This window comes from Ailuropoda melanoleuca, chromosome 5 (genome assembly GCF_002007445.2).
Source record: "Ailuropoda melanoleuca isolate Jingjing chromosome 5, ASM200744v2, whole genome shotgun sequence".
Lineage (NCBI taxonomy): Eukaryota > Metazoa > Chordata > Mammalia > Carnivora > Ursidae > Ailuropoda > Ailuropoda melanoleuca.
In genome coordinates, this window is record NC_048222.1 from 54,392,999 (window position 1) to 54,405,899 (window position 12,901).

Here is a 12,901-nt window from a genome sequence, read left to right on the forward strand (position 1 = left end):
AAGACAAATATTGTATGATGTCACTTATATGACTATCTAAATACACTGAACTCAGGAAGAGAATAGTCGGGTGGTTTCCAGAGGCAGGGGTGGGGAGTGGAGGACATGGGCGAAGGTGGTCAAAGCTATAAACTTCCTGTTAGAAGATGAATAAATCCTGGGGACAGCATGGCGACTATAGTTAACAATACCATATTACATATCTGAAAGTTGCTAACAGAGTAGCAAGGAAAAATAACTTTTTTAAAAAAAAAACCATGTGAGGTGATGACGGATGTTCACTAAACTGGGGGTAGATATTTCACGCTATATATATATATATATATCTCACATGTTGTCCACCTTTAATACAAAGTTATATGTTAATTATATCAATAATATTAGAAAAACATTTTTTTACAAGAGTGGAGGGAAGCTGCTGGGGATCCCGGGGAGCTCACCATCCTCAAGTCTGCGGGGAGGTGACTGTGCTGCCTAACCCTGTAAGGGCAAGGGACAGGCCCTGTGAGCACAGAACCAAAAACAAGATTTTATGAAACCTCATGAATCTTTCCATCTTATTTTAATGACAGCAAGGATTAAATATGATGTATAATAGAACATGACTAACATTTTATCAAAACATTTTTCTTTTATAATTTTTATTATGCCATGGAGTCCCCTTTTTAAGTGAAAATACATCAGATACTGTCAAAGGAAAAACAATTTACAAAGTTCTATTTACATGTAACTTTTCCAGAGTGCACCTACTGCACAAAGTGAGTATGTGGGTTACTTCATTCAAATAACAGGAATTTGCAATTTAATGAGCGAGATAATTCTCCTTGAAATCTCTAACAATCTGCTGGTTTTCTTCAACACAAAATGTTTATTTGGTCTTCTAAATGACAGGCACCCTTATGAAATGTATTTCGCCTATACTTAAGACTTCTAGATCTAAGCTACAAGTTTATAGCACCAAAATCCATTTTAATAACAGTATTGTTGCTTTTTTCAGTACAATTTCACGTAGACATAGTTGCAAAATCAACTTCAAATATGAATGTAAAATTTTACAAAATGGGAAATTAAAAGATTTTAAAAAACAGCAATTTAAAAATGCAAAGAGTATTCTTTGATTAGATAACCAGATAAGTATAAATCGGTTAGCCTAGGGAATGTTTTAAGGCCTTGGAAAATCTTTGGTTTAAAAATCAAGGCTATTTCCGAACCCTAATCCAGTACAGCATTTTAAAGCTATACAGAAATACTGTAAGTTACTAAAAGGGTAAGAAGTGCCAGAATTTAAAGATCAAAGTAAACATCAGTTTTCTCCCTTATAATTCTTGATTTTCTGTATTCAATTGGATGAATGGTCTTTAAAGATTTTTATGAAAAAATGTTTTCTTCAATTATATAACGAACTGTTGTAGCTCAAAACCGGAATGGTACAAGCAAAACACGTCTTCATACTTCGGTAAGTCATAAATGAAAAAGTTATTACCCACACGTACGATACACATACTGGGTAGGGTCCCATCTACCTAAATTTAAAAAAACATGGTAGAAGGGGTCACGTACTTCTCAATTCACTGACTTACAGGACAGTGCAAGCCAGAAAGCCTTGTCGTTAGTGTAACGGGGACCCTTACAGACTTGCTGCATGTGGACTCCCTACCCTGCGGCGAGTAAGCAGTCTCTGAAATCAGGTACATTTCCAAAGTTGTACATGAAAAGAAAGACAGAAACACTTGTTAACTTGGAAAAAAAAAAATCTGGTCTCTAACTGAAAGGGAATGGTGCAGAGTCCATCTTTGGCCCCACTAAAACACTGGTTACTGACTCAGAAAAAATAAAGACAACCCATTCTTCCAAGAGAAGCTTTTGCCTGTTGACAAGGCTGATTACCAGAGCACCCAAGATGCTCTGGGCTCGTTAAGCAAACTGTCCAGCCCACGCCAAAGGAGTGACACTTTGTAATTCAATTTCAAAAACTCTTCTTTAGACCTGTCCCCTACTCTTAAATGGGATTCTTCCCTTTAGTCCCTGTAAATGATCTAGCCAGGCCTGAATTCTGGAGGTCAGGAGGACTCCCGTTTCTCCCCGCCTGTCTCCTGTAGCCGCGCGGGCTCTGCCATGTACTCCAGGGGCTGCCCTGCAACAGGGCCGGATCCCCGTCTCTGCCTGGGCAGGAGGCAGCCCTCACCCCAGTACGCTGTTCCAGCATTCCCTTGAATACCGTGAGCATGAGCAGTAGGACAAACTTCTTTCACGAGATGACTTTTACACAATGTGGACAAAACAGCATAAGATGAAAGGAAACATAATAAAAATCAGATTCATGAAGGACAGTTTTCCTTACTGGTTGGACAATTCGTAGCAAGCACTACGTCACAACCGTCTGTGCGATGCCGGCAGCGCGTGCACAAATTCTCACAATACTGTGCAACGGCTAATTCACACCCGGGCCAGGTTCTCATTTACTTTACAGTAATCATCAGTTTCAGTGACCGTTTTGCACGTGCCTCAGACTCAAATTCCATCGCATTTATTATCTTCGATTTCACGTGTTTAACAGCCTTTTTTCTCATTATCTTAAATAACCGAGAGTTGGCTCTAGGTCTTTTACAGGGAAGAAAACAACTATGAGCTTTCACAAAAATTTAATAATGCCCAATTAAAATAAAAAACTATAATGAATTTAGACATAACTATAGTTTTAAACAAAGTACATAACCTGGCCAAGCTGATGACTTTGTTTAAACAAGTCTCTCTCGGTGCTGCTGACTCACGTCCACCAGACAAGCACGGTGGCCTGGAATATGCAGGAGGCCCCTTTCTCTCTCCCAGAGATGGGCTTGTACTCCTGAACAGAGGGTCAGATTCTGAGTCATCTATTGTAAAATTCCGGCATTTTGCTTTCTTGATAGAAACAGAAAGCACACTCTTGCCAATTTCATGTATTCTAAAACACGGAAAGGGCTCCATGCGATGGCATAAGGCAGGCTCTGAGGAAGGTCTTGTACCTAACAGGTGCAACAGCAATTCTATCAGTCATGTCCCTTTTTGACTTAAAAAAGATTGGTCCTTAAAATATTTATTTTTCTACATAAATGATTTCCTAAACTTCTTTCATAATTGTACTTTTTAACTCATGATTCATCACAAACCATTTAATAAAGCTAAATTAAAACTGATTTTAGCAGAAAGAAATGTTATAAAATATAAAATACCACTACTATTGATTTTACAGTTTGAAACTGTTAACGTAAACTAGAAAAAAGAAACATGTAGTTAAAAAAATTTCCAGTCTTTTCCCTTCTACCCAGGAAAATGTTACATCTGACATCACCACCATGAGCTCTTGGTGACCTCTTCAAGTCTCCCAAAGATTGGATCTTGGTGTACTTACTGGTGGTCTCCCTCAACTCGTCTTTTGCGAACTGTGAGGGGGAAAAAAAAAACTGTTAGAAATCCTGGTTACTTTGTATGATGTTAACTTGCTCGTAAGGAACGAGTTTCTGTATGATCCAGGTAGAGTCGTACAGAAATGAAATGTCTATTTTTTGTTCACAAGGCCATTAAAATAAATTCACATCCTTCATCGTTGCCCTTTACTTGCTGAGAACTGAGGAGCTTCGAAATGTGAACCATGCGTCCTCAGCTCACTGGAGCTCCCACAGGAGCAGGAGAAATCTAAACCACTGCCCCACATTCACCTTGACGTCACTGCACCCGTCTCATTTGTTACTAAAAACACTGATACCTGTTAAGACAAGGACTTACAAATTACCGTGTTAAATTTTGAAGTCACATTCAGACAGATGGGATTAGAAAGCATCAAAAATAACAATTTGTATGTTCTCTGATGGGGCACCACAACCCATTTCCTTAGTTTGTGAAAGAACATACCAAAAACATGTTTGTCATTTTAAAGGTAAGTGACTTGCTACTGCTTTCCAAATTCTCTTTCTAGTGTCTCCTACAAAATGAACTGGGCTCTGACAAAACAACAAAATACAAGGGAATGAACGCCTCAGACCCTAGTAATGTGCTGCAGTCCTATCTGGTGACCATAATAAACTCTGGCCACCAAAGGGGTCAGGAGCAAAAGAAAGGTGCATGTCTCAGGAGCCCCCAGCCACTTCCCAGACTGGTGACCCCAAACCCGTAGGCCATACGCAGTGACGGCAGGATAGGCTCTTCCAGCAGACATTCAAGGGATGTGCATAAAAGCTTGTCCAGCCAGCTTGTCCTGCTAGCTAGGAAGTGGAAACCAGGAGAACTAAAGTAGCAAGCTCCCATGAGCATTTTTACACTTCGCTAATTAAGTACAACCCTCACTCTAGATTTTAGTCCATGTTAATGAAAAGCAAGTCTTTACTGAAATATTACTGGAAAAAATCAGAGACCTGAGTCCTCAAACACAAACCTAATTCATATACATAGATCTCTGAAAAACACAGAAGTACTTTCCTGAAAGACAAACCAGATTAACATTTCCAAGAGAATACTGAATTGCAGCAGGGTTTGGGTGTTATTGGAAGACCATTTCAGATGTTAAAATGCATGTCATAAAAAACACATGAAAAGTAGGTCTGTGACAGAAGGGAGCAGACAAAAAAGGTTGGAAATGATGTGGCTAGTGGTGTACGGACAGTAATAGACTCAGAGTTCAAGCAAATATTGCATGTGTGCCATGGACCCTCTCTGCTGTTCGCAGCTAGGACGCTTCTTAGCTGGAGAGATGGGAGTAGACAGGATTATTTCCACGGACAGGAAACAATGAGAGGTAAGACATCAGAATCAACACTGAAGATTCTGACGCAGCCCCACGTGCAAGGTGAAAAAAAACTAGCTGCCCCAGAGATTCTACGTTTCAAGTTTTGATCTTTGAGGTCTTTCTGGCAGCTACGTGTCAGACTGCCGGTATGCACACGTGCTCCTGATGCTTGCCACCTTGCCATGTGCGCTGACACCGACACGCAGGGTGGGGAACAAGCGGAGGGTGCTGGGAGCACACACGGCAGAAGACTGGGCCAAGAGCCAGGCCGGACTCTTGTTCCTCCTCGGTGCCTACCTGCTACCAGCGATTCCTCGGTTCAGCCGCTAGATGAGAGGCTCATAAATTTGGCCCTACTAACAACTGACTTTTTTAAAAAGATTTTGTCAGCGAGAGAGCACAAGCAGGGGGAGCGGCAGACAGAGCAGGTTCCTTGCTGAGCAGGGAGCCCAATGGGACTCGATCCCAGGACCCTGGGACCACAAACTGAGCCGAAGACACTTGACTGACGGGGCCACACAGGTGTCCCACCTATTAATAATTCTTTGGCAATTTCTTTCCAAAACCCACTGCACTAACAAGTTCTCGGTACTTTATGATCAATTGCAGGTAAGTTCTAACCTCACATCCTATCTCTAGAAGAATAAAAAATGGAGTTTTTGAAGTATTGTTTTCATCATGTATTCAGAGGCCAATAATGGCTCTCAAATGCCACCCACAAAAAATCCAAAGAAAACTAAGTTTCTTCCCATCTAATTTTAGTGCCTTTTACCAGCACTGCCTCTTAATCTGCTGACATGACTTCTTTGCACTTAGCTTCCAGCAGCAAGGACTTACTGCAAGTTCACTCTGGGGGCAGCAGCCTGCAACGCGAGTCCGTTCTTACAACCTGCAAGCTGTCCTCAGCATATAAATAACTAGCTTGATGCCAAATGTGAGGTTTTATCCATGTGCTTCCCCACTCCAGCAATGACCCGATTCTCATTTCATGCCTGAAACTCTGGCTTGGCTCAGAATGAGACCGCATGAGGTGGGGGTCTCCAGAGCTACCCACACAAAGCTGTCACTTTCTCTCACTTCCGCTTCGCATCAGACCACACCTTCCACGCGGCCTCCTCATCCGCTATTACTCGGGGCCATGGACACCTACTCAGCGGCACAGTGCCAACAATAAAGGACCCAGGAAATAATTTTCATGTGTTCTCTCATCGTTCGGCATAGTGTTGTTTCTTGATGTAATTAGCGTGACTTTGCAAATTACACTGAGAATCAACAGTACACCAAACACACCAATTTTCTAAAATGCAAGAGGCTAAAATCTACGGGAAGCTAAGTCATCAAAGGAGACAGAAAGGGTTTGAACTAATACTCTTCACTGTAATTTGGGTGGAGGGAAGGAAGCTGTAACTTTTCTGCTTTAGAAACCTTTAAGAGGGGCGCCTGGGTGGCACAGTCGTTAAGCGTCTGCCTTCGGCTCAGGGGCGTGATCCCAGCGTTCTGGGATCGAGCCCCGCATCAGGCTCCTCTGCTGGGAGTCTGCTTCTTCCTCTCCCACTCCCCCTGCTTGTGTTCCCTCTCTCGCTGGCTGTCTCTCTCTAATAAATAAATAAATCTTTAAAAAAAAAAAAAAGAAAAAAAGAGAAAACTTTAAGAATGCAAACTCGAATATGGCTGAAGCCTAAAAGAACTGCATCACTTTGAAGTGTTACTCCCTTTAAGAAGTCTTATTTTAATTCTCGTCTGATCACATATTTAAAAATATTTCAATGACAAACACCAACTTAAAAGACGACTCAATTATTGGAAACACGTAGAAACAAAATTACAAGCACCATATTCTTTAATTCAGCCTTGGCTGGAAAACTTATTTCAAATAGAAGCACAAGCCTCAGCAGTATCTTCAGTTAAGAACTGCGAAAAAAAAACAGGCAGTTGCTGACCTTGACTGATGTGTGCAGCGAGAAGACAAAGTGCCCAGTAATGGCTATGTCAGGGAGACAGATTACAACAGCAGACACGTGCCACACAATACAAAACTTGGATCAAAACTATAATCCATATATTATCATATAAAAGTGAATTTCTATCTAGGCCTGTTTGATAAAAAGGCCAAAAACTTTCCTGAAATGTTGAAATATTTAATAGCTCCAAGAGGAGACTCATAACTAAGAACAAGATTTTTGGTCCAGGAAGCATTTATATTATGTTTCTGGCAGAAAACTGTTCGCTTAAAGCTGTGAAATGTTTGTGACAGAAGATTTCACCCACAAGCCCAGTAATCACTACAACTGTGCTTAAACTGAACTCTAATTCAATCAATATAAAAAGGACTGTGCAGTTAAAAAAAAAAAAAATCCCTCTAATACGTTAGCTTAATGATACAATTCAGAGATTTGATTTGAAATGCATATGTCTTACCTAAATCATTGTTTTTTGTTATAGCATTAGCGGCCCTGGTTCGGGGTCCCTGCTGTGTAAACTGATATCCAAATTTAAGGATATTTGTATTTTCCTCAAGCATCTTGGCCATTTCCAATTCTACAGCTGTCCCCAACTGCTGCCTCTGGAATAATTAAAATAAAAAATAGTATTAATAAACTAGATCAAAATACTTTTCAAGGTAAAGTCAAGACTAAGACATTCAGGTAAATGTTGATCCTGCTGGTCTTTTAAAATTTTCCCAATTCTTACAACATACATACGTAAGAGAAACAAAATTTTAAAGCTCAGTGTATGTTCATACAGACATAAAAAAACTGGATTACCACAAGGAGATACAACTTCATACCCATTATTATAAGATGATGATAATCAAAAAGACAATAACAAGTGTTGGCAAGAATGTGGAAACACTGGGAAGCTCACACATGCTGGAACAAACGTAAAATGGTGCCGTTGCCGTGGAAAGCAACTTGGCCATTCCTCAGAGAGTTAAACAGTTACCACATGACCTTGCTCTTCCACTCCTAGGTATATACCCATGAGAAATGAAAACCTACGTTCATATAAAAACTTGTGTATGAATGTTCATATCAGCATTATTCCTACTATTCAAAAAGTAGAAACAGCCCACATGTAATAGATTATTCAGCCATAAAAAGAGTAACTACTGATATATATTAGAGCACGGATGAAACTGCAGAATATTCTGTAAGTGAAAGAAGGGAGACACAAAGACCACATATTACATCATTCCATTTACCGGCAAATGTGTAGAGACAGAAAGTAGATTAGTGGTTACCAGGGCTGGTGGGAGGGGTGATGAAAATGTTCTGGAATTAGTGGCAATGGCTGCACAACTCTATGAACATGCTCAAACTCATACTCAAAATATTAAGCTAATATTCTTATCTGGATGCTTCAGATGTCCTCATCTCCTTTAGGCCACCACCTTCCCACAAGGCTCCCCGAAAGCCCTCCTCCCACTTGCCTCCTGAGTCCCCAAGCCCCTGACGTGGAGTGGACTGTGGCTTCCTCAGTTACTGCTACAGAACACTGACCTGATTGTCAATCTTGAGCTCTGCCAGGGTTTCGTTATCTTTTAAAGCATCAATCAGTGCTAGAATCCCAGCTCCTGTAATAAAGTTGGACTCCACATTTAAGCTCTTCAAATTCTTGTTCACTCTTAGCATATCTGCAAAAGCCTAGAAATTAAAGAAAATATTTAGAGATAAAAATGGACAGTACCTATCACATATTCTACCTGCCATAAACAAATACAATAATCAGCAGAACTGCTCTGGTGTTTCTCATTAGACTATGGTAGCCTGACAGACCGCCTCACAGGCCTCACGTCTATTTTTTACACAACCCAGTCATGGTGTTTAGATTGGTCGCATGAAATCCTCTGTTGGTAACATTCTCTGCTGCTGTTCACACTGTATGTTCACTCATACCATACTCCTCCTTTCTCCTGTGTGTCTCACACTCGCTCTCAGTCCCTGTGTAGGACTAACTTCATCAAGGTGTCTTTGGAACATCTTTTCTTACCTGGGTCTTACCGCAGCCGGGTTGCTGTGTAGCTAAAATGAAGGTAAGTTATGGACTGACTTTCAAGGCCGAGATGGGAAGGGATGCGTGAGGCAGAAGGCCAGAAATGCTCGCAGCTTACCAGAACTTAAAGTCAAGTTAAAAGAGAAGGCAAGAGGGAGCAGAGATACTAGAAAGACCTTGGGACAGCTATCTATCCATGTGTACTTCTCATTAGTGACAGCTAGCTATGTGGAACAAATCCCTCATCCATCCATCTGTATATACGCTTCTCCAAATATTATCTGATTAAGTACTGCTCTGTAGATTTAGAAATAAAACATACAAGTCCTTGCCTGATGGAATTTACATTCTAGTGGCGGGGGGTGGATAATAAGCAAAATATAATGTCAGATGGTAAAAAGAGCTGTAGAGAAAGAAAACAGGGTAGACAGCGCTGGGGGCAGGGGTGGTCAGGAAAGGCCTCACCAGGAAGGTGACATTGGAGCAATGACTCAAAGTGGTGACATAAAACAATGTGAAATATCTTAGGGAGAAAGTTCTGGGTACAAAGAGAAACAAGGATGAAGGCCCTGCATTAGGGGCGCGCGTGGCACATCTGAGGAAGAGCGAGAGGCTGTATGTCTACAGTAGAATGAAAGAAGGGGCAACAGTGGAGCCTGGCTAGCACAGCTGCCTGAGCGTCCAACTCCTGGTTCAGCTCGGGTCTAGCTCGGTGTCGTGAGATTGAGCCCCACACCAGGCTCCGTGGTCAGCATGGGAGTCTGCTTGAGATTCTCTTCTCTCCCTCTCCCCCTCCTTCTCAAATCAATATTAAAAAGAAAAAATGGGGCAAGTAAAGGATTATAAGACCACTGAAAGACTGTGATTTTTATTAGTGAGATGGGGAGCTGCTGGAGGGTTCTAAGTATAGGAATGAGGTAACTAAAGTTTTTAAAAAATCATTTCTGGGGACGCCTGGGTGGCTCAGTTGATTAAGTGTCTTTGGTTCGGGTCCTGATCCCAGGGTTGGGGGATCGAGCCCTGCTCAGCGGGGAGTGTGCTTCTCCCTCTCCCCTACCCCCCCTTGTGCTATCTCAAATAAATAAATAAACAAATCGCTTTTGATGCTATGTAAAAAAGCTGGCTTGGAGTTGGAAAAGGTAGACACAGGCAGCTCAGTGAGGAGGCTAGTGCAAGCATCCAGATGAGAGAAGATGCTGGCTTAGACCAAACAGCGTGGTAGTTGAGGAAATGGTGAGAAATGCTTAGATTCTGGAATATTTGGAAGACAAAGCTGGATAAACATTTAAGGGTGTGAGAAAGGGAAATCAAGAATAACTCCATTTCTTTTTGTCTTGAGCAAAGGAAAGAATGAAGTTGTCATTTAGTGAGACAGGAAAAAATAGGAGAGGAGCAGGTGTGGGGTGGAAGCCGGGAGTTTGGTTTGGGACCATATGGGATGTCTGTTACACAGCCAAGCAAGGGGTTATGCAGGCGGACATAAGCATGGAGTCCAGGAGAGGGGTATGAACAGAGGATAACAATCCTGGGAGTCTGAAGCATATACAGGTAACACATAGCAACGAAACAGAGTGACATCACGCAGAAAGTGAGTTGTAGACAAAGAAAAGAACAGGACCTAGGACTAAGCCCTGGGCCATTTCAGTGCTTAGAGGTTGGGAAGATGAGGAGGGACCAGAGAAGGATGTCCAGTGAGGAGAGAGGAGAATCAAAGCGAGTGATGTCCTCAAAGCCAAGTGAAGAAAAAGGTTCATACCGTGATTGACTAGGATTTACCTCAAGAATGCAAGGCTGACTTAATATGCAAAAGTCAGTCAACGTAATACACCGTATTAATAAAGGACAAACCACATGACCATCTCAATACACACATTAAAAGCATTTGACAAAATCCAACACTGTAGATCCATCAATGGAATCCTCTGCAGATGTTAAAGGAATGGTGTAGAACTTTATGTAGTGATATGAAAAGATCGCTAAGATACATTGTTCAGCGAAAAATTAAGTTACAAAACATCATACATTGGGTGACTTCACTTAGGGTTTGTAAAATTGTAGGGAAGAAATATGGGAAAAAATAAACATAAAAGAGTAAATAATGCATTGCCTAATAGTGAGTTAAACATCAACTGAAAAGACAGTAAACCTTGATCATAAAATCAATTCGGCCACCTCTGTCACACACCATAGTCACACTTTCACTACTCTCAGTAGCAGCTTACTTACAACAGCGACGGGGTCATTGCTCCGCGTGGCCGCAAGACTGAAATATTTCACGTGTGTGTTGGTTTCCAAAGCTTTTGCAAAATCTTTTAGGGTTGGAACTGGGATATTCTTGGAAGACAATAATGTGAATATAACATTTTAGTTTTCAGGAAATTCGGTCCATTAATCAAATATATTTGTACTTACTTTTTTTCATTAAATGTACTCAGAAATTATATAAACAAAACATTTAGCCTACAAAGGAAAACAAATGGCCTCCTTCCCATCTGTATGATTTCTCTATTATGGTACATTTACACAAATCGCTGACTGAGAGCAGACTAGGTATCATCATTTCTCTAGCATTTTGATTAAAGAAACTTTCATTATTCTACACTTAACTATTTGGATTATAAGACATCAACACCTGAGTATTCAAAATGGGTCCACTTTTCTACAAAGGGAGAGATGTCACTTAGTTTAAGCTGTGAGATATTAAGAGAGATTAACCCTACACTACCTGAAATGTGGAAAGATATAATTCTAGAAGGCACTAATTTCTCCCTTTAGTACCAAGACTACAATTCCCTGTAGCTTAGTTATTTTCAGTTCATTACCTATTGATTTAGATATGTGAGGACTGAATTTTTTAAAAATTAAAAATTAGTGATCAACTAGGAATGTTAGCTTTTTCCAAGGCTTGCTTGGTTCTGCTCGCAGGAAGGAACACCTGCTAAAGGAGCGCAGAGGTCTTATTCCCTAGGTTCTTATAATTCCCAGATGCTCTCTCAGCCCTCAATTCAGACAAATCAAGATTTAAAACGAGGAATTCTTAAAAATTAAATTAAATGAGGAATTCTTAATGCAGCTATTATACATTGACTAACACTCAAGAGATAATCTGAATTTACTCTTTGGTAATTCATCATCCCTATGCCCTCCTAACTCATTTCTTCTTTACTCCAAGGAAGCATTGCATTTTTTTAAACTCAAGATCCCAGAAAGCTGACTACTAGGTGTTTACTCCAGAGAAACGAAAACACATGTTCACCTGTTCATATGTGTTTAATGGCTTTATTGTAATCATTCCAAACCAGAGGGAATCCATATGTCTATCAACTGGTGAATGGATAAACGAATTGCAGCATGTCCAACCAACAACAGAATACGACTCAACAAACTACTGACACATACAACCACACAGGTGAGTCTCAAATGTGTTATGCTAAGTGAAAGAAGCCAGACTCAAAAGGCTCATACTCTGTGGTTCCATTTATAGGACATTCTGGAGAAGGCAAATGGAGAAGGGAAAGAAAACAGATGAGTGGTCAGGGGCTAGAGCTAGGGGCAGAGAATGACAACGAAGGGGACTGACATGTTCCTCATCCGTGGGGTGGCTGTACAGCTTCCGCACTGCTCAAAACTCATCGAACTGTACACTGAACAGGCAGAATTCAGTAGGTGCAGAGTTTGGTTCAGTACCAGGAATACCTCAAGAAACCGGATTAAAAACAAAAACAAGACTAAATGCTCTCAGAAGCAGGCAGTACTTTGGAAGCCAGAGAGATTTATGCTGACAGCATGTAGGGTTTACATTTTTATATGGTACTTTTTAAAAAGCAAGTCAGAAAAATATTATACTTTAATTTCTAAAATATAAAGGAATCTAAGCATACGGTTACGAGCAAGAACTGTACCTTTAAGTAGAAAGAATCACACTATATCAAAACTGCCCAACTCTCATCCTAGATCTAACTTAAAGCAAGTCAAAACTTTATTATTTGCTTAGCACACATACCTTTATATTATTCAAATTAACTTCAACAAGACGAAAATCATTTTCTTTAATTCTCTTTAAACTCTCTTCAACATTGGTTGGATTTGGTGGCTCATCAAATACTGGAAGAATCTTTTCACCTTTTACCACATCTGTAGTATCAA

The 12,901-nt window shown here is 40.6% G+C and overlaps 1 protein-coding gene across 2 annotated transcripts in view; it reads right to left on the reverse strand.

Annotated features, from left to right (window-relative positions):
• Positions 1-543: 543 nt before the first annotated feature.
• Positions 544-12,901, reverse strand: part of TMOD3 (tropomodulin 3) — an 82,130-nt gene continuing 69,772 nt past the window's right edge. For both annotated transcript variants that reach the window (XM_011226473.3, XM_011226474.3), the window contains exons 6-10: positions 12,759-12,889; positions 10,982-11,089; positions 8,263-8,406; positions 7,181-7,325; positions 544-3,422 (exon numbers count right to left, since the gene is read on the reverse strand). In XM_011226473.3, coding sequence (XP_011224775.1) covers positions 3,388-3,422; positions 7,181-7,325; positions 8,263-8,406; positions 10,982-11,089; positions 12,759-12,889 — 563 coding nt within the window. In that variant the 3' untranslated portion in view covers positions 544-3,387. The remainder of the gene's footprint in view (positions 3,423-7,180; positions 7,326-8,262; positions 8,407-10,981; positions 11,090-12,758; positions 12,890-12,901) is intronic.